This window comes from Heterodontus francisci, unplaced genomic scaffold, assembly GCF_036365525.1.
Source record: "Heterodontus francisci isolate sHetFra1 unplaced genomic scaffold, sHetFra1.hap1 HAP1_SCAFFOLD_1111, whole genome shotgun sequence".
Taxonomy (NCBI): Eukaryota; Metazoa; Chordata; class Chondrichthyes; order Heterodontiformes; family Heterodontidae; genus Heterodontus; species Heterodontus francisci.
Genome location: NW_027142303.1, coordinates 82,593 through 109,914, shown reverse-complemented (window position 1 = coordinate 109,914; position 27,322 = coordinate 82,593). Strand labels below are relative to the sequence as shown.

At 52.8% G+C, this 27,322-nt stretch overlaps 1 protein-coding gene across 1 annotated transcript in view; it reads left to right on the top strand.

Moving 5' to 3' along the window:
* The window catches only part of LOC137366998 (uncharacterized), a 40,916-nt gene extending 13,594 nt beyond the window's left edge, over positions 1 to 27,322 (top strand). Inside the window, exons 5-9 of the mRNA XM_068028493.1 lie at positions 13,422 to 13,655; positions 17,206 to 17,439; positions 20,162 to 20,959; positions 21,582 to 21,625; positions 27,098 to 27,322. Of these exons, the coding sequence (XP_067884594.1) occupies positions 13,422 to 13,655; positions 17,206 to 17,439; positions 20,162 to 20,959; positions 21,582 to 21,590 (1,275 nt within the window). The 3' untranslated portion in view covers positions 21,591 to 21,625; positions 27,098 to 27,322. The remainder of the gene's footprint in view (positions 1 to 13,421; positions 13,656 to 17,205; positions 17,440 to 20,161; positions 20,960 to 21,581; positions 21,626 to 27,097) is intronic.

Genomic DNA, 27,322 nt, shown 5'->3' with positions numbered 1-27,322 from the left:
ACAGTGAGGAACGATACACCTGGTCTCACAGTGAGGTACGATACACCTGGGCTCACAGTGAGGAACGATACACCTGGGCTCACAGTGAGGTACGATATACCTGGGCCCACAGTGAGGTACGATACACCTGGGCTCACAGTGAGGAACGATACACCTGGTCTCACAGTGAGGAACGATACACCTGGGCCCACAGTGAGGTACGATACACCTGGGCTCACAGTGAGGAACGATACACCTGGGCTCACAGTGAGGTACGATACACCTGGGCCCACAGTGAGGTACGATACACCTGGGCTCACAGTGAGGTACGATACACCTGGGCCCACAGTGAGGTACGATACACATGGGCTCACAGTGAGGTACGATACACATGGGCTCACAGTGAGGTACGATATACCTGGGCTCATAGTGAGGTACGATACACCTGGGCTCACAGTGAGGTACGATACACCTGGGCCCACAGTGAGGTACGATACACCTGGGCCCACAGTGAGGAACGATACACCTGGGCTCACAGTGAGGAACGATACACCTGGTCTCACAGTGAGGTACGATACACCTGGGCTCACAGTGAGGAACGATACACCTGGGCTCACAGTGAGGTACGATATACCTGGGCCCACAGTGAGGTACGATACACCTGGGCTCACAGTGAGGAACGATACACCTGGTCTCACAGTGAGGAACGATACACCTGGGCCCACAGTGAGGTACGATACACCTGGGCTCACAGTGAGGAACGATACACCTGGGCTCACAGTGAGGTACGATACACCTGGGCCCACAGTGAGGTACGATACACATGGGCTCACAGTGAGGTACGATACACCTGGGCCCACAGTGAGGTACGATACACCTGGGCCCACAGTGAGGTACGATACACATGGGCTCACAGTGAGGTACGATACACATGGGCTCACAGTGAGGTACGATACACCTGGGCCCACAGTGAGGTACGATACACCTGGGCCCACAGTGAGGTACGATACACCTGGGCACACAGTGAGGAACGATACACCTGGGCTCACAGTGAGGTACGATACACATGGACTCACAGTGAGGTACGATACACCTGGGCCCACAGTGAGGTACGATACACATGGGTCCAGAGAGAGGTACGATACACCTGGGCACACAGTGAGGTACGATACACCTGGGCTCATAGTGAGGTACGATACACCTGGGCCCAGAGAGAGGTACGATACACCTGGGTCCACAGTGAGGTACGATACACCTGGGCTCACAGTGAGGTACGATACACCTGGGCTCATAGTGAGGTACGATACACCTGGACTCACAGTGAGGTACGATACACCTGGGCTCACAGTGAGGTACGATACACATGGGCTCACAGTGAGGTACGATACACCTGGGCTCACAGTGAGGTACGATACACCTGGGCTCACAGTGAGGTACGATACACATGGACTCACAGTGAGGTACGATACACCTGGGCCCACAGTGAGGTACGATACACATGGGTCCAGAGAGAGGTACGATACACCTGGGCACACAGTGAGGTACGATACACCTGGGCTCATAGTGAGGTACGATACACCTGGGCCCAGAGAGAGGTACGATACACCTGGGCTCACAGTGAGGTACGATACACCTGGGCTCACAGTGAGGAACGATACACCTGGGCCCACAGTGAGGTACGATACACCTGGGCTCACAGTGAGGAACGATACACCTGGGCCCACAGTGAGGTACGATACACCCGGGCTCACAGTGAGGTACGATACACCTGGGCCCACATTGAGGTACGATACACCTGGGCTCACAGTGAGGTACGATACACCTGGGCCCACATTGAGGTACGATACACCTGGGCTCATAGTGAGGTACGATACACCTGGGCTCACAGTGAGGTACGATACACATGGGCTCACAGTGAGGTACGATACACCTGGGCTCACAGTGAGGTACGATACACATGGGCTCACAGTGAGGTACGATACACCTGGGCTCACAGTGAGGTACGATACACCTGGGCTCACAGTGAGGAACGATACACATGGGCTCACAGTGAGGAACGATACACCTGGGCTCATAGTGAGGTACGATACACCTGGGCTCACAGTGAGGTACGATACACCTGGGCTCACAGTGAGGTACGATACACATGGGCTCACAGTGAGGTACGATACACCTGGGCTCACAGTGAGGTACGATACACCTGGGCTCACAGTGAGGTACGATACACATGGGCTCACAGTGAGGAACGATATACCTGGGTCCAGAGAGAGGTACGATACACCTGGGTCCACAGTGAGGTACGATACACCTGGGCTCACAGTGAGGTACGATACACATGGGCCCACAGTGAGGTACGATACACCTGGGTCCACAGTGAGGTACGATACACCTGGGCTCACAGTGAGGTACGATACACATGGGCCCACAGTGAGGTACGATACACATGGGCTCACAGTGAGGTACGATACACCTGGGCCCACAGTGAGGTACGATACACATGGGCTCACAGTGAGGTACGATACACCTGGGCCCACAGTGAGGTACGATACACCTGGGCTCACATTGAGGTACGATACACCTGGACTCACAGTGAGGTACGATACACCTGGGCCCACAGTGAGGTACGATACACATGGGCTCACATTGAGGTACGATACACATGGGTCCAGAGAGAGGTACGATACACCTGGGCTCACAGTGAGGTACGATACACCTGGACTCACAGTGAGGTACGATACACCTGGGCCCACAGTGAGGTACGATACACATGGGCCCACAGTGAGGTACGATACACCTGGGCTCACATTGAGGTACGATACACCTGGACTCACATTGAGGTACGATACACATGGGCCCACAGTGAGGTACGATACACCTGGGCTCACAGTGAGGTACGATACACCTGGGCCCACAGTGAGGTACGATACACATGGGCCCACAGTGAGGTACGATACACCTGGGCTCACAGTGAGGTACGATACACCTGGGCTCACAGTGAGGTACGATACACATGGGCTCACAGTGAGGTACGATACACATGGGCTCATAGTGAGGTACGATACACATGGGTCCAGAGAGAGGTACGATACACCTGGGCTCACATTGAGGTACGATACACCTGGGCTCACATTGAGGTACGATACACATGGGCTCACAGTGAGGTACGATACACCTGGGCTCACATTGAGGTACGATACACATGGGCCCACAGTGAGGTACGATACACCTGGGCTCACATTGAGGTACGATACACCTGGACTCACAGTGAGGTACGATACACCTGGGCTCACAGTGAGGTACGATACACATGGGCTCACAGTGAGGTACGATACACATGGGCTCATAGTGAGGTACGATACACATGGGTCCAGAGAGAGGTACGATACACCTGGGCTCACATTGAGGTACGATACACCTGGGCTCACATTGAGGTACGATACACCTGGACTCACAGTGAGGAACGATACACCTGGGCCCACAGTGAGGTACGATACACCTGGACTCACAGTGAGGTACGATACACATGGGCTCACAGTGAGGTACGATACACCTGGGCCCACAGTGAGGTACGATACACATGGGCTCATAGTGAGGTACGATACACATGGGTCCAGAGAGAGGTACGATACACCTGGGCTCACATTGAGGTACGATACACATGGGCTCATAGTGAGGTACGATACACATGGGTCCAGAGAGAGGTACGATACACCTGGGCTCACAGTGAGGTACGATACACCTGGGCTCACATTGAGGTACGATACACATGGGCTCACAGTGAGGTACGATACACCTGGGCTCACATTGAGGTACGATACACCTGGGCTCACAGTGAGGTACGATACACATGGGCTCACAGTGAGGTACGATACACCTGGACTCACAGTGAGGTACGATACACCTGGGCCCACAGTGAGGTACGATACACCTGGACTCACAGTGAGGTACGATACACCTGGGTCCACAGTGAGGTACGATACACATGGGCTCATAGTGAGGTACGATACACCTGGGCTCACAGTGAGGTACGATACACCTGGGCTCACATTGAGGTACGATACACCTGGGCTCATAGTGAGGTACGATACACATGGGCTCATAGTGAGGTACGATACACCTGGACTCACAGTGAGGTACGATACACCTGGGTCCACAGTGAGGTACGATACACATGGGCTCATAGTGAGGTACGATACACCTGGACTCACAGTGAGGTACGATACACCTGGGTCCACAGTGAGGTACGATACACATGGGCTCACAGTGAGGTACGATACACCTGGGTCCACAGTGAGGTACGATACACATGGGCTCATAGTGAGGTACGATACACCTGGGCTCATAGTGAGGTACGATACACATGGGCTCATAGTGAGGTACGATACACCTGGACTCACAGTGAGGTACGATACACCTGGGTCCACAGTGAGGTACGATACACCTGGGCTCATAGTGAGGTACGATACACATGGGCTCATAGTGAGGTACGATATACCTGGGCTCACAGTGAGGTACGATACACATGGGCTCATAGTGAGGTACGATACACCTGGACTCACAGTGAGGTACGATACACCTGGGTCCACAGTGAGGTACGATACACATGGGCTCATAGTGAGGTACGATACACCTGGGCTCACATTGAGGTACGATACACATGGGCTCACAGTGAGGTACGATACACATGGGCTCATAGTGAGGTACGATACACCTGGACTCACAGTGAGGTACGATACACCTGGGTCCACAGTGAGGTACGATACACATGGGCTCATAGTGAGGTACGATACACCTGGGCTCACATTGAGGTACGATACACATGGGCTCATAGTGAGGTACGATACACCTGGGCCCACAGTGAGGTACGATACACCTGGGCTCACATTGAGGTACGATACACATGGGCTCACAGTGAGGTACGATACACCTGGGCTCACATTGAGGTACGATACACATGGGCCCACAGTGAGGTACGATACACCTGGACTCACAGTGAGGTACGATACACCTGGGCCCACAGTGAGGTACGATACACCTGGGCTCACATTGAGGTACGATACACCTGGACTCACAGTGAGGTACGATACACCTGGGCCCACAGTGAGGTACGATACACATGGGCTCACAGTGAGGTACGATACACATGGGTCCAGAGAGAGGTACGATACACCTGGGCCCACAGTGAGGTACGATACACCTGGGCCCACAGTGAGGTACGATACACATGGGCTCACAGTGAGGTACGATACACATGGGTCCAGAGAGAGGTACGATACACCTGGGCCCACAGTGAGGTACGATACACATGGGCTCACAGTGAGGTACGATACACATGGGCTCACAGTGAGGTACGATACACCTGGGCTCACAGTGAGGTACGATACACCTGGGCTCACATTGAGGTACGATACACCTGGACTCACAGTGAGGTACGATACACCTGGGTCCACAGTGAGGTACGATACACATGGGCTCATAGTGAGGTACGATACACATGGGTCCAGAGAGAGGTACGATACACCTGGGCTCACATTGAGGTACGATACACCAGGGCTCACATTGAGGTACGATACACCTGGGCTCATAGTGAGGTACGATACACATGGGTCCAGAGAGAGGTACGATACACCTGGGCTCACATTGAGGTACGATACACCAGGGCTCACAGTGAGGTACGATACACATGGGCTCACAGTGAGGTACGATACACCTGGGCTCACAGTGAGATACGATACACATGGGCTCACATTGAGGTACGATACACCTGGGCCCACAGTGAGGTACGATACACCTGGGCTCACATTGAGGTACGATACACATTGGCCCACAGTGAGGTACGATACACCTGGGCTCACATTGAGGTACGATACACATGGGCCCACAGTGAGGTACGATACACATGGGCTCACAGTGAGGTACGATACACCTGGGCTCACATTGAGGTACGATACACATGGGCCCACAGTGAGGTACGATACACCTGGGCTCACATTGAGGTACGATACACATGGGCCCACAGTGAGGTACGATACACCTGGGCTCACATTGAGGTACGATACACCTGGACTCACAGTGAGGTACGATACACCTGGGCCCACAGTGAGGTACGATACACATGGGCTCACAGTGAGGTACGATACACATGGGCCCACAGTGAGGTACGATACACCTGGGCTCACATTGAGGTACGATACACCTGGACTCACAGTGAGGTACGATACACCTGGGCCCACAGTGAGGTACGATACACATGGGCTCACAGTGAGGTACGATACACATGGGCCCACAGTGAGGTACGATACACCTGGGCTCACATTGAGGTACGATACACATGGGCCCACAGTGAGGTACGATACACCTGGGCTCACATTGAGGTACGATACACCTGGGCTCACAGTGAGGTACGATACACCTGGGCCCACAGTGAGGTACGATACACATGGGCTCACAGTGAGGTACGATACACCTGGACTCACAGTGAGGTACGATACACCTGGGCCCACAGTGAGGTACGATACACATGGGCTCACAGTGAGGTACGATACACCTGGGCCCACAGTGAGGTACGATACACATGGGCTCACAGTGAGGTACGATACACCTGGACTCACAGTGAGGTACGATACACCTGGGCCCACAGTGAGGTACGATACACCTGGGCTCACAGTGAGGTACGATACACCTGGGCTCACAGTGAGGTACGATACACCTGGGCCCACAGTGAGGTACGATACACCTGGGCTCACATTGAGGTACGATACACCTGGGCTCACAGTGAGGTACGATACACCTGGGCTCATAGTGAGGTACGATACACCTGGGCTCACAGTGAGGTACGATACACCTGGGCTCACAGTGAGGTACGATACACATGGGCTCACAGTGAGGTACGATACACCTGGGCCCACAGTGAGGTACGATACACCTGGGCCCACAGTGAGGTACGATACACATGGGCTCACAGTGAGGTACGATACACATGGGCTCACAGTGAGGTACGATACACCTGGGCCCACAGTGAGGTACGATACACCTGGGCTCACAGTGAGGTACGATACACATGGGCTCACAGTGAGGTACGATACACATGGGCTCATAGTGAGGTACGATACACATGGGCTCACAGTGAGGTACGATACACCTGGGCCCACAGTGAGGTACGATACACCTGGGCCCACAGTGAGGTACGATACACCTGGGCTCACATTGAGGTACGATACACCTGGGCTCACAGTGAGGTACGATACACCTGGGCTCACAGTGAGGTACGATACACATGGGCTCACAGTGAGGTACGATACACCTGGGCTCACAGTGAGGTACGATACACCTGGGCTCACAGTGAGGTACGATACACATGGGCTCATAGTGAGGTACGATACACCTGGGCCCACAGTGAGGTACGATACACCTGGGCTCACATTGAGGTACGATACACCTGGGCTCACAGTGAGGTACGATACACCTGGGCTCATAGTGAGGTACGATACACCTGGGCTCATAGTGAGGTACGATACACATGGGCTCACATTGAGGTACGATACACATGGGCTCACATTGAGGTACGATACACATGGGCTCACAGTGAGGTACGATACACCTGGGCTCACAGTGAGGTACGATACACCTGGGCTCATAGTGAGGTACGATACACCTGGGCTCATAGTGAGGTACGATACACATGGGCTCACATTGAGGTACGATACACCTGGGCTCATAGTGAGGTACGATACACCTGGGCTCATAGTGAGGTACGATACACCTGGGCCCACAGTGAGGTACGATACACCTGGGCTCACAGTGAGGTACGATACACCTGGGCTCATAGTGAGGTACGATACACCTGGGCTCATAGTGAGGTACGATACACATGGGCTCACATTGAGGTACGATACACCTGGGCTCATAGTGAGGTACGATACACCTGGGCTCATAGTGAGGTACGATACACATGGGCTCACATTGAGGTACGATACACATGGGCTCACATTGAGGTACGATACACATGGGCTCACAGTGAGGTACGATACACATGGGCTCACATTGAGGTACGATACACCTGGGCCCACAGTGAGGTACGATACACATGGGCTCACATTGAGGTACGATACACCTGGGCCCACAGTGAGGTACGATACACATGGGCTCACAGTGAGGTACGATACACCTGGGCCCACAGTGAGGTACGATACACCTGGGCTCACAGTGAGGTACGATACACCTGGGCTCACAGTGAGGTACGATACACATGGGCTCATAGTGAGGTACGATACACCTGGGCCCACAGTGAGGTACGATACACCTGGGCTCACATTGAGGTACGATACACCTGGGCTCACAGTGAGGTACGATACACCTGGGCTCATAGTGAGGTACGATACACCTGGGCTCATAGTGAGGTACGATACACATGGGCTCACATTGAGGTACGATACACATGGGCTCACATTGAGGTACGATACACATGGGCTCACAGTGAGGTACGATACACCTGGGCTCACAGTGAGGTACGATACACCTGGGCTCATAGTGAGGTACGATACACCTGGGCTCATAGTGAGGTACGATACACATGGGCTCACATTGAGGTACGATACACCTGGGCTCATAGTGAGGTACGATACACCTGGGCTCATAGTGAGGTACGATACACCTGGGCCCACAGTGAGGTACGATACACCTGGGCTCACAGTGAGGTACGATACACCTGGGCTCATAGTGAGGTACGATACACCTGGGCTCATAGTGAGGTACGATACACATGGGCTCACATTGAGGTACGATACACCTGGGCTCATAGTGAGGTACGATACACCTGGGCTCATAGTGAGGTACGATACACATGGGCTCACATTGAGGTACGATACACATGGGCTCACAGTGAGGTACGATACACATGGGCTCACATTGAGGTACGATACACCTGGGCCCACAGTGAGGTACGATACACATGGGCTCACATTGAGGTACGATACACCTGGGTCCACAGTGAGGAACGATACACCTGGGCCCACAGTGAGGTACGATACACATGGGCTCACAGTGAGGTACGATACACCTGGGCCCACAGTGAGGTACGATACACCTGGGCTCACAGTGAGGTACGATACACCTGGGCCCACAGTGAGGTACGATACACATGGGCTCACAGTGAGGTACGATACACCTGGGCCCACAGTGAGGTACGATACACCTGGGCTCACAGTGAGGTACGATACACATGGGCTCACAGTGAGGTACGATACACATGGGCTCACAGTGAGGTACGATACACCTGGGCTCATAGTGAGGTACGATACACCTGGGCTCACAGTGAGGTACGATACACCTGGGCTCATAGTGAGGTACGATACACATGGGCTCATAGTGAGGTACGATACACATGGGCTCACAGTGAGGTACGATACACATGGGCTCACAGTGAGGTACGATACACCTGGGCTCACAGTGAGGTACGATACACATGGGCTCACAGTGAGGTACGATACACATGGGCTCACAGTGAGGTACGATACACCTGGGCCCACAGTGAGGTACGATACACCTGGGCTCACAGTGAGGTACGATACACCTGGGCCCACAGTGAGGTACGATACACCTGGGCTCACAGTGAGGTACGATACACCTGGGCTCACAGTGAGGTACGATACACCTGGGCTCACAGTGAGGTACGATACACCTGGGTCCACAGTGAGGTACGATATACCTGGGCTCACAGTGAGGTACGATACACCTGGGCTCACAGTGAGGTACGATACACCTGGGCTCACAGTGAGGTACGATACACCTGGGCCCACAGTGAGGTACGATACACCTGGGCCCACAGTGAGGTACGATACACATGGGCTCACAGTGAGGTATGATACACCTGGGCTCACAGTGAGGTACGATACACCTGGGCCCACAGTGAGGTACGATACACCTGGGCTCAGTGAGGAACGTTACACCTGGGCTCACAGTGAGGTACGATACACATGGGCTCACAGTGAGGAACGTTACACCTGGGCCCACAGTGAGGTACGATACACCTGGGCTCACAGTGAGGTACGATACACCTGGGCTCACAGTGAGGTACGATACACCTGGGCTCACAGTGAGGTACGATACACATGGGCTCACAGTGAGGTACGATACACCTGGGCTCACAGTGAGGTACGATACACCTGGGCTCACAGTGAGGTACGATACACCTGGGCTCACAGTGAGGTACGATACACATGGGCTCACAGTGAGGTACGATACACCTGGGCTCACAGTGAGGTACGATACACCTGGGCCCACAGTGAGGTACGATACACATGGGCTCACAGTGAGGTACGATACACCTGGGCTCACAGTGAGGTACGATACACATGGGCCCACAGTGAGGTACGATACACATGGGCTCACAGTGAGGTACGATATACCTGGGCCCACAGTGAGGTACGATACACCTGGGCTCACAGTGAGGTACGATACACCTGGGCCCACAGTGAGGTACGATACACCTGGGCTCACAGTGAGGTACGATACACATGGGCCCACAGTGAGGTACGATACACCTGGGCTCACAGTGAGGTACGATACACCTGGGCCCACAGTGAGGTACGATATACCTGGGCCCACAGTGAGGTACGATACACCTGGGCTCACAGTGAGGTACGATACACCTGGGCCCACAGTGAGGTACGATACACATGGGCTCACAGTGAGGTACGATACACCTGGGCTCACAGTGAGGTACGATACACCTGGGCTCACAGTGAGGTACGATACACCTGGGCTCACATTGAGGTACGATACACCTGGGCTCACAGTGAGGTACGATACACATGGGCCCACAGTGAGGTACGATACACATGGGCTCACAGTGAGGTACGATATACCTGGGCCCACAGTGAGGTACGATACACCTGGGCTCACAGTGAGGTATGATACACCTGGGCTCACAGTGAGGTACGATACACCTGGGCCCACAGTGAGGTACGATACACATGGGCTCACAGTGAGGTATGATACACCTGGGCTCACAGTGAGGTACGATACACATGGGCCCACAGTGAGGTACGATACACCTGGGCTCACAGTGAGGTACGATACACCTGGGCCCACAGTGAGGTACGATACACATGGGCTCACAGTGAGGTATGATACACCTGGGCTCACAGTGAGGTACGATACACCTGGGCTCACAGTGAGGTACGATACACCTGGGCTCACATTGAGGTACGATACACCTGGGCTCACAGTGAGGTACGATACACATGGGCCCACAGTGAGGTACGATACACATGGGCTCACAGTGAGGTACGATATACCTGGGCCCACAGTGAGGTACGATACACCTGGGCTCACAGTGAGGTATGATACACCTGGGCTCACAGTGAGGTACGATACACCTGGGCCCACAGTGAGGTACGATACACATGGGCTCACAGTGAGGTATGATACACCTGGGCTCACAGTGAGGTACGATACACATGGGCCCACAGTGAGGTACGATACACCTGGGCTCACAGTGAGGTACGATACACCTGGGCCCACAGTGAGGTACGATACACATGGGCTCACAGTGAGGTATGATACACCTGGGCTCACAGTGAGGTACGATACACCTGGGCCCACAGTGAGGTACGATACACCTGGGCACACAGTGAGGTACGATACACATGGGCTCAGTGAGGAACGTTACACCTGGGCTCACAGTGAGGTACGATACACCTGGGCTCACAGTGAGGTACGATACACCCGGGCTCATAGTGAGGTACGATACACCTGGGCCCACAGTGAGGTACGATACACATGGGCTCAGAGTGAGGTACGATACACATGGGCCCACAGTGAGGTACGATACACATGGGCCCTCAGTGAGGTACGATACACCTGGGCTCACAGTGAGGAACGATACACATGGGCCCACAGTGAGGTACGATACACCTGGGCCCACAGTGAGGTACGATACACCTGGGCTCACAGTGAGGAACGATACACATGGGCCCACAGTGAGGTACGATACACATGGGCCCTCAGTGAGGTACGATACACCTGGGCTCACAGTGAGGAACGATACACATGGGCCCACAGTGAGGTACGATACACCTGGGCCCACAGTGAGGTACGATACACCTGGGCTCACAGTGAGGAACGATACACCTGGGCTCACAGTGAGGAACGATACACATGGGCCCACAGTGAGGTACGATACACCTGGGCCCACAGTGAGGTACGATACACATGGGCTCAGAGTGAGGTACGATACACCTGGGCTCACAGTGAGGAACGATACACCTGGGCCCTCAGTGAGGTACGATACACCTGGGCCCACAGTGAGGTACGATACACATGGGCCCACAGTGAGGTACGATACACATGGGCTCAGAGTGAGGTACGATACACCTGGGCTCACAGTGAGGTACGATACACCTGGGCCCACAGTGAGGTACGATACACATGGGCTCACAGTGAGGTACGATACACATGGGCTCAGAGTGAGGTACGATACACCTGGGCTCACAGTGAGGAACGATACACCTGGGCCCTCAGTGAGGTACGATACACCTGGGCCCACAGTGAGGTACGATACACATGGGCCCACAGTGAGGTACGATACACATGGGCTCAGAGTGAGGTACGATACACCTGGGCTCACAGTGAGGTACGATACACCTGGGCCCACAGTGAGGTACGATACACATGGGCTCAGAGTGAGGTACGATACACCTGGGCTCAGAGTGAGGTACGATACACCTGGGCTCACAGTGAGGAACGATACACCTGGGCCCTCAGTGAGGTACGATACACCTGGGCCCACAGTGAGGTACGATACACCTGGGCCCACAGTGAGGTACGATACACATGGGCCCACAGTGAGGTACGATACACCTGGGCCCACAGTGAGGTACGATACACCTGGGCTCAGAGTGAGGTACGATACACCTGGGCTCACAGTGAGGAACGATACACCTGGGCTCACAGTGAGGTACGATACACATGGGCTCACAGTGAGGTACGATACACATGGGCTCAGAGTGAGGTACGATACACATGGGCTCACAGTGAGGTACGATACACCTGGGCCCACAGTGAGGTACGATACACCTGGGCCCACAGTGAGGTACGATACACCTGGGCCCAGAGAGAGGAACGATACACATGGGCCCTCAGTGAGGTACGATATACCTGGGCCCTCAGTGAGGTACGATACACCTGGGCCCACAGTGAGGTACGATACACATGGGCTCAGAGTGAGGTACGATACTACTCTTTAATTCCTGGAAGTTTGAGGCCACTCCCGGAGCACTGGTAACTCCATGCCTACACGGCAAGGTCTGACCCCTGACTCCACCCAGTGCCAGGGGTTAAAGTGCAGCGTCTGACCCCCAGGTACGGGTGACGGGTTTGTTTGAGCAGATTGCAAACTGAGACAAGAAATGACGGGCTCTTTGTCCTTGTCCCGTTCCCAGGCCCCGGAAAAACATTACGAGGACATCGACAGGATCCGGAGGCGTAAGTCGAGTGTCAGCGAGGAGGGAGGAGGGGCTGCTGCTGGCGATGAACCCGACGTGCCAGAGACTGGTGCAGGGTGGCCCTCGATGCCGGGAGCGCCGGCCTTTGACCCGAAGACCTTGCAGGATACCCATCTCTGGGCAGCGGCGGGTGCAGCAGAGGTCACACTGGACGATGCCACCTATCAGGAGGTAATGACGGGCAGACGCAAACTAATAAACAGGATCCGACCAATTGAAGAGCAGCAGGATCTGTTACCCTTGGAAACGGAAAGGGCCACAGTCATGGTGTGTGGGAAACCTGCCCACCTTCTAGCGGTCACTGGGTGCCATTGTGTGTCACTGAGAGCCCCTGGGTATTATTGAGTCGTCGTAGCACAGAAGGAGACCATTCGGCCCATCGTGTCCGCGCTGGCTCTCCGAAAGAGCAAACTGACTGGCCTGTAGTTGCTGGGCTTATCTTTACACCCTTTTTTGAACAAGGGTGTAACGTTTGCAATTCTCCAGTCCTCTCACACCACCCGAGTCTAAGGAAAATGGAAAATTATGGCCAGTGCCTCTGCGATTTCCACCCTCACTTCCCTCAGTATCCTGAGATGCATCTCATCTGGTCCTGGTGCTTTATCCATTTGAGTATAGACAGCCTATCCAATACCTCCTCCTTATCAATTTGAAATCCTTCAAGTGCAGTACTTACCTCCTCTTTCACCGTTGCCTGGGTTTCATCTTCTTCCTTGGTAAAGACAGATGCAAAGTATAGAAAACTTTGGGATTTCCTTTAATGCTAGCTGCCAGTCTCTTTTCATGTTCTCTCTTTGCTTTTTCACTTCCCCTCTGGATTTTCTATATTCTGCCTGACATCTGTCATAAACACACTTTTTCTTCTTTATCTTAATCTCTACCTCTTTTGTCATCCAGGGAGCTCTGGATTTGTTTGCCCTACTTTTTCCCTTCGAGGGAACATACATTGACTGTGTCGGAACTATCTCCTCTTTGAAGGTAGCCCATTTCTTCATCTGCTTTTCCTGCCAGCTTTTGACTCCAATTTATTTGCCCCAGCTCCATCTTACCCCATTGAAGTTAGCCTTCTCCCAATTAATTATTCTTACTCTGGACTGCTCTTTGTCCTTTTCCATAGTCAGCCTAAACCTCATGGATCACGATCCCCGAAATGCTCTCCTACTGATACTTGATCCACTTGGCCCACCTCATTCCCAAGAACCAGGTCTAGCAGTGCCTCCTTACTCGTTGGACTAGCAACATACTGTTGTAAAAGAATTTCCTGAACACACTCTAGGGCAGTGAAGGGCAAGAGTTCCTCGAGTGTGTTCAGGAAAATCTCCAATCCTCTGGCACCTCCCCCGTATCCAGGGAAGATTATGACAAGCCCTTCCGCCATCTCCATCCCCACTTCCTTTACCAACCTGGGATACAAGCCATGTGGACCTGGTGACTTGTCTATCCGAAACATAGCCAGCCTTTCCAGTACCTCCTCCCTTTCAATTTTTACCCTATCCATTGCCTCTACTCTCTCCACTTCTACTGATATTTTGTCAGCATCCTCTTCCTTAGTGAACACTGATACAAAGTACTCAATAAATATTCTATCCTTGCCCTGTGCCTCTAAGCATATATTACCCTCTTTATCCCTAGTAGGCCTCACTCTACCTCTTACTCTCTACTTACTATTTACATGTCAGTAGAAGATTTTTGGGTTCCATTTTATGTTGACTGTCATTCTATTCCCATATTCTCTCTTTGCTGGTCTTATTTTCCTCTTCACTTCCTCTCTCAACTGATTGTATTTGCCTGATTCTTGAAGAATTCACCTGACATACATCATACACCATTTATTTTTGTTTCATCATAATCTCTATCTCCCTCGTCATCCAAGGAACCCTGTTTTCAGTTCCCCTTACCTTCCGCCCTTGGTTGGAATGAACCAAGCCTGCCTCTGAAACATCTCTTGCTCAAAGATAACCCGTTGCTCCGTTCGCTTTTCCCGTCAATCTTGGGTTCCATTTAACCCTGGCTAGATCCCCTCTCATCCCATTGAAATGAACCCTTTTCCAATCGAGCTGTTCTACTTCATATCGTTCCTCGTTATTCTGAATTACGAGTCTAAAACTTATGATACGATGATCGCTCTTCCCCAAGTGCTCCCCCACAGACACTTGGTCCACCTCATTCCCCAGCACCAGCTCCACCAATGACTCCTTTTCAGTTGGGCCAAGAACATAAATTTCCACCCTTTACTCTAACATTATCCCAGTGGACATTTGGGTAATTAAAGTCCCCCAATGTCACCACACCAGAGTTCTTCCACATCTTGGTGATTCCCCTGCAGATGTTGCTCCTCTATCTCTCCTTCTCACTATACAAGGCCCATAAAATACCCCAGTAGTGTGATTATACCCTTTTTGCTTCTCAACTCTAACCAAATGGACGAATGCCCTTGCCCCCCTCAAGGACGTCGCCTCTTTCCAACACTACAATGTCTTCCCTAATATGTACTGGCACCCACCTCCCTTTTTTCTTTCCTATCTTTTCTAATCACTTTGTATCCTCAAATATTAAGCAGCCTCCTCATTTTTAAGCCACGTTTCCGTTATCGCCACGACATCATACTCCCACATGGCTATTTGTGCTTTAGCTTAGGATGTCATTGGTACCACTGTGTGCCAGAGCTTCAGTTTCACTCCCTTCCTCCGACAGAATATCCTGCACCCTTTCCATGATGTCCTTTAACCTGGCACCAAGGAGGCGACACACCATGCAGGATTTATGACGATGGTTACAGAAATGCCTCCCTGACTATGGAATCTCCGATAGCATCTGCATTTCCACACTTTGCTGCTGCCTCCTGTACAGTCCCGTGCCCATCTGCGCCATGGTCTGGACTGCACCCCTTCAGGGTATCGTCACTTCCAGCAGTCTCCGTTGCTGAGTATGTGTTTGAGAGTGGCACCCACTCCGTAGACTCCTGCACCTCCTGCCTCTTCCTCGTCTGCCCGATGACCCACCCACCTGCTAGCCTGAACTCCTACTGCCTGTGGGGGCGAGCACCTCCGGGAAAGTACGATCCAGCAACCTCTCCTGCTCCCCGATGCTCCGCAGTGACTCCAGCTGCCCCTCAAGCTGGGAAATCCTGAGCTCCAGCTACAAACGTGGTCGCCCAAGACACATGAACTGTCCTGGAGTTCCCACATGGTGCAGGAATTACAAAGAGTTGGTCGCAGCTGCCCATCCATGATCAAAACTAATCTCTATTCCACCTTGCAGATTCCATTTGGCACCTTGTTTTACATTATAAATTTTAATTAATGCTGTTAGACCTGCTTTATGCAAATACTCTTATTAATTCACTCAATGTTCTACTCACCATGATGGAACTGAATGTTGATGGGCATCACTGGGTGCCAAATATAAGACAGTCACTAATAAATCCAATGGGGAATTCAGGGGACGCTTCTTTCCCCAGAGTGTGGTGAGAATGTGGAACTCGCTACCACAGGGAGTGGTTGAGGGGAATAGCAGAGATACGTTTAAGGGGAAGCTGGATGAAGACATGAGGGAGAAAGGAATGGAAGGATATGGGGATAGGGTGGGATGAGGAGAAGGGGGGTGGGAGGAGGCTCGTGTGGGACAGAAACACCAGCACGGAGCCGATGGGCCGAATGGCCTGTCTCTGTGCTGCAGAGTTGCTGAAATGACGGGCTGTTTGTACTTGTCCTGTCCCCAGGCCCCGGATAAACATTACGAGGACATCGACAGGATCCGGAGGCGGAAGCCGAGTCTCAGCGAGGAGGGAGGAGGGGCGGCTGCCGGCGCCGTCCCCGACGTGCCGGAGGCTGACCCGGGATCGACCTCGTTGCCGGGAGCGCCGGCCTTTGACTCCAAAGCCTTGCAGGATACCCATCTCTGGACAGTGGCGGGAGCAACGAAGAGCACACTGGACGATGCCACCTATCAGGAGGTAATGACTGTCTTTCTGTGCTGTAGAGTCAATAGAGGTCAGGTCAACTTCAGGAACAGCATTCGATTTTCCCAGAGCCTCTGCTTCTCCATCCCCCCTCACTCCTCAACTTCCCCCGCTCCCCTACGTTGGAGCAGGAGTCGTGTCATCTGCAAATCTAGTGACCCCTCATCCAAGTCACTGATATAAACTGTAAATAATTGAGGTCCCAGCACTGATCCAGGTGGCTCTGTACTAGTCACAACCTGCCAACCTGAAAATGAACCATTTATCCCTACTCTCTACTTCCTGTTCGCTAACCAATCCTCTACCAGCGCTAATACGTTACCCCCTCCACCATGAACTCTTAACTGTGGCTCAAATTTTTGGGATACATTCCCCTTCCAGACTAATTTGAGGTAGACTGGGCACTTTTCAGGGCCGCAAAAGACGACCTTAGGCCCATTCATAAGTTTGCGTGATATACAGTGAGAAATGATCAGGGTTGCCATTGTCACACAGGATGTCTTTGATTCGCCCTGTTTCAGCATCAAGCCGGCAGGGTGAGCAAATGGTTCAGGCCCTATTTATGAGGTTGCTGATCAGGCCAATCTTATAGCGCGTGGAACTGTAAGAATCCCAACGCGTGCATTGACCAGTGAAGGTAGGTCTGCGATAGACCGTGGTAGAGAACCCCTGAGCAGATTTCTCAACTAGTACGTCAAGGAAAGGGAACTCATTTTTTCCCCCAAAAGGTAAATTTGAGCGCAGGACGGAGCCCATTAAGAAATTAGTCAAACACAATTTCCCTTCCACAAAACCATATCGACTCTGCCTGATTGCATGAAGATCTTCTAAGTGCCCTGCGTAACCTTCTGAATAATGGATTCTAGCGTTCTCCCTACGACAGATGTTCAGGCTAACTGGCCGATGGTTTCCTGCTTTCTGTCTCCCTCCTTTCTAGAATAGGGGTGTTACATTTGCGTTTTTCCAACCTGATGGGACTGTTCCAAAATTCCCCAGATTTCTGGAAGATTACAACCAATGCATCCACTATCTCTGCAGCCACTTCTTTCAGGACCCGAGGATGCAGGTCATCTGGTCCTGGGGACTTGTCAGCCTTTAGCTCTAAATAGCTTTGACAGCATCTTTTACCTGGTGATGGCGATGGTTTTAAGTTCCTCCCTCCCTTTCACCTCTTGTTTTCACATATCTTTGGCTGCCCCCATGTTTTAAATTGGAAATACTCTCTCAGTGGGAAATAATCTCAGTGTCTACCCTATCTAGCCCCTTCAGAATCTTGTATGTTTCAATAAAATCGCCTCATTGTTCTAAACTCCAGTTAATATAGGTCCAAATATCTCCTTAAATGTCTGCCACTACTGTTCCAACTTTTAACCTAATTTCTCAGTTTACTTTGGCTAAATTTGTCTTCATACCCTTGTTTTAAGTTTAAGTTTAAAACACTAGTCTTTAGACCCTCACTTCTCACCTGCAAACTGAATGTGAAATTCCATCATGTTATGATCACTCTTGCCTAAAGGCTACTTTACTAGGAGATAATTAATTAATCCCATCTCATTGCACATTACCAGGTCTAGAATGGGGAGGCGGTGGCATAGTGGTATTGTCACTGCTCTGGTAATCTAGAGTGCAGGCTAATGCTCTGGGGACATGGGTTCGAATCCCACCAGGGCAGATGGTGAAATTTAAATTCAGTTAATAAATCTGGAATTAGTCCAATGGTTGATTGTTGTAAAAACCCACCTGGTTCACTAACGCCCTTCAGGGAAAGAAATCTGCTGTCCTTAGCTGGTCTGGCCTACATGTGACTCCAGGCCCACTCAGCCCCATGGAGGGCTGCCCCGAAGCCCCACAACACATCACTCCCCCAGCCCCAACCGGCCACTATTTAAAGCCCTCTCTACTCTCTTTGTACCCTCTTAATCTCAGTGCGCACGCGGAATAATGACTCCTTGTCGGCCTGGCTCTGGTACAAATCACCCTCCGGCAAACCCCAGGGAGCTGCCTCAAAGATGGCTGCTGTTGCAGTGACCTTGGGGAGAACCAGGGCCCAGTAGGGTGCCCAGGTTCCATCCCTGAAGATCGCAATCTGGCACCAGTGCGCCCCAATCTTCCACTCTGGGAGCTCCCTGCTCTGTGTTGGTGCTCTGAATTCACCCGGTGTGTACTGCAGGGTCCACTGGCAGCAGCAAGGGCAAGTAGGGAAGTGGAAGGGGGAGAGTGGGTGGACAGCAGTGTTTGAAGGTGACACCCTCTCTGGCTTTTGGCCGATGGAAATATGCTGAAGTGGGCCTGTGGAAGCCACCACCAGAGAAAAACTTTATCAAAGGGCCTGTAGGGACAGGCTGCCACTCGCAGGGCCTGTAGGGACAGGCTACCCCTTGCGGGGCCTCTAGGGACAGGCTACCCCCCCTGCAGGGCCTGTCGGGACAGGCTGCTCTCACAGGGCCTGTAAGGACAGGCTGCTCTCTGTGGGGCCCGTAAGGACAGGCTGCTCTCACAGGGCCTGTAGGAAGAGGTGGAGCTGATCAGGGTGAGGAGAAAGTGGCAGCTGGTGGAAGCGGTTGACATTGGCAGCCACAGGGCCCCAGATGATGAGGTGGGACTCGCCCTCCTAACTGTGTTACTTTAGTTAAGTGTGCAAGAGGTGTCAGTGGTTGGGCGACTTTTACCAGGTGGGAGCTCCAGGTCCTAACCATGTTTTCTTGCACCTTGGCAGATCCTTGAAGCCAGATCTTTGGCAAAAAAGGCCTCCAGCGAGAATCTGAGCCGCTGCCCCCCAGAGAGGGGAGTCGATCCTGCCCCCAGCCATGAAAGTGTGACGTATGCTAAGGTCATCAAGCCAAAGAGGCACATCTACACGGAGCCCAGGGAGAGGCCTTGCACAGCCATGGAGGAGAAGCACACCTACGCTGAACCTGCCCAGGCCCGGCTCTATGCCGAACCCGACGACGGGATCGCCTTCTACGCCGTGCCTCAGGACCTCCTGCCACAGGCCAGTTGGCGGGAGCGCCACCATGTGTACTCAGAGCTGGATCCCAAGCAGACCAGGCCGGGCAACTTATACTACCCTACCCCCACCAAGGGCCCCGGCGCGACCCCCAACCTCCCACCCCGACAACTGGCCGATCCTCCCTGTGGGGTGGTGGTGCCCACGGCCCCCCCCAGGTGGCCCTCTCCGCCCCTTCTCCCGCCCAACACTCAGCCCATCTATGCCCAGCCCGCCCGGCGGAGCCTCGGCCTTCACGTCTCTCCTGACGCTGAGGGGCTGCAGCCATGCCTCGCCGGGGACAGCTTGGAACTGGACGATGTAGTTTATGGAGACTTACCGAGGCCTGTTCCGAGCAGGCCGCAGCCAGCACCGAGGCCTGTTCCTAGTAGGCCGCAGCCAGCACCGAGGCCTGTTCCTGCCACACCAGCACCGGAATTGAGTCAGGATGAGAACCTGTACGAGCGGGTTCCAGAGGAATATCTGAGGCCGCTGCCCTTTGCACCAACGAAGGCAGAAAAAAGGAAGGTAAGGCTTAATTCACCCCCACCCCTCCCCCGCCACCGGCGCATGCTTCAAGTCTCCCAGAGGAGGGGTGGTTGGGTTTCACTTTAGCTGCCTGCCTCCCTTCTGTGCTCTTGTCTCTGCCCAGTGGATACTGTTGAGGGAACGTGCAGCACTCCGCTGGGGCCCAGCATGAACAGTGGGGCCCAAAGAGGGAGCGGGTGGTGCTCAGTGCTACACAGGGGCCTAAGCAACTCTGGTGAGGTCTGGAGAGGGATCGTGCGGCGCCCGCTGCTACACCGGGGCCTAGATCACCCGGTGGGGCCTGCAGAAGGAGCACGCGGTGCCCAGTGCTACACTGGGGCCTAGCGGGTCTGACGGGCACTGTAAGCACCGGAGTTGCTGCGTCTAATAAGACTGGGGCAACCCAGCCTCCCAGGTTGTAACAATCGGACAAATCTCCTGAAAGGCCCAAGTTGGTGCGGGTCAGTCCCAAGGGCCTAGATACCACCCCCCCCCACCGGTGCCTCACTCGAGGTCCAGTCTGGACAGGCAGGCTCAGGTAGTGCGTCTGGCAGATTCGGGTCTCCGCGACAGCATTGCTGCAGGAACTACACTGACAGATCCCATTGCTGTTCCTTTCTAGGTCCTTTGAGTGCTCTGAGGGCACATCGGCGTCATTCCTACCAGGTAAATATTATCGTGGATTTACTGGTCGGGATAAGGGGACATTTCACACTGTTGTTGCGACCAGGTGAGAAAGGGTCTCGGGGGTTCCCTCTCAGCCTTTGCCTGGCTTAACCATAACAGGGTTTAATTTGAAAACACCACGTTTTTACCTCCCCCTTCAGTGAATCCTTGTTCACTGCTCCAATTGTAAGGCAAAGAAATCAAATAGGTTTCCTTAGATTTAAACAAGAAAGGTAAAAGTTTATTAATCGGGTTAACAATATAAATATGCGACGTGACCACGCGAGCAAGCATACAGGATAAACACACACGCAGATAGAGACAGAAAAAGCCGAAGGAATAAAGGGGAAAAGAGTGAGGCAATATCTGGTAGTTACAGTCCTTTAAGTGCAATGTGGAGTCTTTGGTTGCCGGTGAGTCTTGCAGTTCATGGGGGCCCTGTTCACGCTTCAGCTTGTTCCGATGTAGGGGTCTTTTCTCTCTTGAAGTTTACGTGTCTTCCGTGGGTCCGGTGGCTTGGGAGAAAGCGAGAGAGAGAGAGAGACAGCCAGGAGAGAGGCTTCCTTGTTCCAGCCTCAGTTGCACACTGCCTTCTGCATTCAAACTGTCCTGTGGCTAGTTCAAACAAACCTGGATCAGTCAGTTAGTCCTGTGACCAGCTGGTTTAACCAGTCCTGGCTTTGTGGATTGTATCATCTTAGCAGGGCCTAAAATGCGCTTCCTTACACCTTCAATGTCTGTTGATCAAAATCCATTTGGGCTAACTGGAGCAGGTCCTTTGTCTCCACAAGCAGCGTCTCTTAGTATGCAAATGTCCTTCCAGCCCAGTGTCAGGTGATCTTCAAACAAGTCACTTCGTCACTCCAGCAACAGTTTAAAATCAGTGGCCATATGACAAAATTAATATGCCTCATTCTAGGCAGGTGTGGGCCTGCATGACATTGTCCAGCATCGGAATTAAAAGGATCTGATGGGGTAGAGAGAGAAAAACTATTCCCTCTGTTGGGGAGTGGGATGGAGTCCAGGACAAGGGGGTAGAACATTAAAATTAGAGCCAGGCCATTCAGGGTGATGTCAGGAAGCACTTCGTCACACCTTACATTTATATAGAGCCTTTAACATAGTGTCAGACAAACCCCCACCTGCCAAGAATGAGGAACATTAATTTTGTCACATGAACATTGACTTTAAACTGCTGATGGTGAAGAACAAACTCGCTTTGAAAAAAAAACAATTGGAGACTTTGGCTGGAGAGAGATTAGCATATCCACAGACAGTACTTCAAAGAATAAAGGAGCTATTCCCTGCTCCAATTTAATCCACAATGGACTTTTGATTACCAGACGTTGAAGGTGGAAAGGCTAGCATTCCAGGTTAACTGCCAAGATGGCCGAATACACAAACAGACGTGGTCAGGGCGGTTTGGTCACATGGCTGGCTGACTGTTGGAGTTGTTTGAATTTTGAACTTGCCGCAGGGTGCTTGAAACTCAGAAGGATGTTAGCTCCTGGACTGAGAACACCTCTCTCCTGCCTGCTCTCATCAGCTTCGGAAACCACTGAAGACATATGAACACCAAGAGAGAAAAGTCTCCGACAGTGAACAAGGTTTAAGAAGAATACTAGGCCCCAATGAAAAGTAAGAGCTGTCTACAATCAAGGACTCTACGGCAAGTTGGAACCACAGAAACAGTAATAAGAAGCCCCCCCCCCCCCCCCTTTAGAGACTGTCTCAAAACTCTCCAATGTATTTTTCTTCTGCTCTTTTCTGTCCCTATTTGCACGTGCATCATGTGTGCATGCTGGAGTGGGCATGTGGTATATCCATCATGTGTTCACCATATTAGAGTTTAAGTTTAAGGTTTAATACTTTTCACTTTTCTTCTTTAAACCGGGGATGGGCTGTCTGTGCTCATTTCTTTGCCTTATCATTGGAAAGCTGTGAACAAAGATTCACAAAGAGGGAGCTCAAAACACAGTGGGTTTAAAATCAAACACTGTTACAATAAGACCCCTGGACACCTTTCTCACCTGGTCCCAAGTTGTTTCACAGAAGCGTTAACAGATAAAATCTCACCTTCAGCCACATAAGGAGACAGGCGATCAAAAGCTCAGTCAAAGAGGTCGGTTTTTAGATTAGATTAGATTAGAGATACAGCACTGAAACAGGCCCTTCGGCCCACCGAGTCTGTGCCGAACATCAACCACCCATTTTTTATACTAATCCTACACTAATCCCATATTCCCAACAAACATCCCCACCTGTCCCTATATTTCCCTACCACCTACCTATACTAGTGACAATTTATAATGGTCAATTTACCTACCAACCTGCAAGTCTTTTGGCTTGTGGGAGGAAACCGGAGCACCCGGAGAAAACCCACGCAGACACAGGGAGAACGTGCAAACTCCACACAGGCAGTACCCGGAATCGAACCCGGGTCCCTGGAGCTGTGAGGCTGCGGTGCTAACCACTGCACCACTGTGCGTAAAGAGCGTCTTAAAGGAGGAGAGAGAGAGAGAGAGAGAGAGAGAGACGGAGAGGTTTAGGGAGGGAATTCCAGAGCTTCGGGCCCCCAGGCAGCTGAAGGCACAGCCGCCAATGGTGGAGCGATGGGAATCGGGGGGGGGGGGGGAAATGGGCGAGAGGCCGGGATTGGAGGAGGGCAGAGATCTCGAAGGGTTGTAATGGCTGGAGGAGGTTACGGAGATAGGGAGGGTTGTAGGGTCTGGAGGAGGTTATGGAGATAGGGAGGGGTGTAGGGGCTGGAGGAGGTTACGGAGATAGGGAGGGTTGTAGGGGCTGGAGGAGGTTACAGCGATAGGGAGGGGTGCAGGGGCTGGAGGAGGTTACAGCGATAGGGAGGGGTGTAGGGGCTGGAGGAGGTTACAGAGATAGGGAGGGTTGTAGGGGCTGGTGGAGGTTACAGAGATAGGGACGGGTGTAGGGGCTGGAGGAGGTTACAGAGATAGGGAGGGGTGTAGGGTCTGGAGGAGGTTACAGAGATAGGGAGGGGTGTAGGGTCTGGAGGAGGTTACAGAGATAGGGAGGGATGTAGGGTCTGGAGGAGATTACAGAGATAGGGAGGGGTGTAGGGTCTGGAGGAGGTTACAGAGATAGGGAGGGGTGTAGGGGCTGGAGGAGGTGAAGATAGGGAGGGGTGTCGGGGCTGGAAGAGGTGACAGATAGGGAGGGGTGTAGGGGCTGAAGGAGGTTACTTAGATAGGGAATGCTGTAGTGGCTGGAGGAGATACAGAGATAGGGAGGGTTGTAGGGGCTGGAGGAGTATACAGAGATAGGGAGGGGTGTAGGGGCTGGAGGAAGTTATAGAGATAGGGAGGGGTGCAGGGGCTGGAGGAGTTTACAGAGATAGGGAGGGGTGTAGGGGCTGGAGGAGGTTACAGAGATAGGGAGGGTTGGAGGGGCTGGAGGAGGTTACAGAGATAGGGAGGGTTGTCGGGGCTGGAGGTGGTTACAGAGATAGGGAGGGTTGTCGGGGCTGGAGGAGGTTACAGAGATAGGGAGGGTTGTCGGGGCTGGAGGAGGTTACAGAGATAGGGAGGGTTGTCGGGGCTGGAGGAGGTTACAGAGATAGGGAGGGGTGTAGGGGCTGGAGGAGTTTACAGAGATAGGGAGGGTTGTAGGGGCTGGAGGAGGTTACAGAGATAGGGAGGGGTGTAGGGGCTGGAGGAGTTTACAGAGATAGGGAGGGGTGTAGGGGCTGGAGGAAGTTATAGAGATAGGGAGGGCTGTAGGGACTGGAGGAGGTGACAGAGATAGGGAGTGTTGTAGGGGCTGGAGGAGGTTACAGAGATAGGGAGGGGTGTAGGGGCTGGAGGAGGTTACAGAGAGAGGGAGGGCTGTAGGGGCTGGTGGAGGTTACAGAGATAGGGAGGGCTGTTGGGGCTGGTGGAGGTTACAGAGATAGGGAGGGGTGTAGGGCTGGAGGAGGTTACAGAGATAGGGAGGGGTGTAGGGGCTGGAGGAGGTTATGGAGATAGGGAGGGTTGTAGGGTGTGGAGGAGGTTATGGAGATAGGGAGGGTTGTAGAGGCTGGAGGAGGTTATAGAGATAGGGAGGGCTGTAGGGGCTGGAGGAGGTTACAGAGATAGGGAGGGCTGGAGGAGGTTACAGAGATAGGGAAGGTTGTAGGGGCTGGAGGAGGTTAAAGAGATAGGGAGGGCTGTCGGGGCTGGAGGAGGTTACAGAGATAGGGAGGGCTGGAGGAGGTTACAGAGATAGGGAAGGTTGTAGGGGCTGGAGGAGGTTATAGAGATAGGGAGGGCTGTCGGGGCTGGAGGAGGTTACAGAGATAGGGAAGGTTGTAGGGGCTGGAGGAGGTTATAGAGAGAGGGAGGGCTGTAGGGGCTGGAAGAGGTTACAGAGATAGGGAGGGCTGTAGGGGCTGGAGGAGGTTATAGAGAGAGGGAGGGCTGTAGGAGCTGGAGGAGGTTATAGAGAGAGGGAGGGCTGGAGGAGGTTATAGAGAGAGGGAGGGCTGTAGGGGCTGGAGGAGGTTACAGAGATAGGGAGTGTTGTAGGGGCTGGAGGAGGTTAGAGAGATAGGGAGTGTTGTAGGGGCTGGAGGAGGTTACAGAGATAGGGAGTGTTGTAGGGGCTGGAGGAGGTTACAGAGATAGGGAAGTGTGTAGGGGCTGGAGGAGGTTAGAGAGATAGGGAGTGTTGTAGGGGCTGGTGGAGGTTACAGAGAGAGGGAGGGTTGTAAGGGCTGGTGGAGGTTACAGAGATAGGGAGGGCTGTAGGGGCTGGAGGAGGTTACAGAGATAGGGAAGGTTGGCGAGGCCACGGAGGGAGTTGAAAACGAAGGTTGAGGATTTTAAATTCGAGGCTGCCGGTAGCAAGTATTTCTTACATATCGATCAACAATCGTGTACGAGAGTGGTGATCTGGAACGAGGAGTGTCCAACATTTTGGCGTGAGCAGCCATATTGCAAATGTTGTCCTACCTAGGGGGCTGGTCTGACTCTCTCTCAGGCTCTCTCGCCCCCAGCTCCCTTACCCCTCTGGCTCTCTCTCTGTCAGTCAGAGAAACCGTCGGCAGGCTGGAACAAATTTCTCATCCCTGAAGCTTAAAGAAACGGCCGAGGACAGAAACCACAGAACGAGGAACGGCTCCAGGTACAGCTCACATCTGCAGGCCGGATCATGGCCCGCAGGCTGTATATTGGACAAGCCTAATCTAGAAGGCCCAAAACCTCACCTTGCAGAGCTGAAAGGGCCAGTGTCTCATACAGTACACCAGCATTTAAATAGCAGAGAGACTGGGAGAAGCTGGGATTGTTCTCCTTCCAGCAGAGAAGGTTAAGGGGGAGATTTAATCGGGGCGTTCAAATTCAGGAAGGGTTTTGACGGAGTAAATAAGGAGAAACTGTTTCCGCTGGCAGGAGGGTTTACAAAGTTGTGAGCGGTTGATGGCGTGACCTCCTGGGATCTTGCTTTGTTTTTTTGCAGGGAGCGGCCTCTGGCCCGGGTCCTGTAACGTTAAGCGGCCAGGTCAAATCGGCAGCGGGTGGGGGGGGGGCCCCTGGAGGTCGTGGGTCATCACGGCGCAGAGGTCGTGGGTTATCACATGGAGAACCGTGACAATGAAAACCGAGAGCACCACCATGACTATTGTGGATCCCCTTGTTTGGTGACATTTAACTTGGGAATAAAAGGTGGCTAAATTTTCGGACA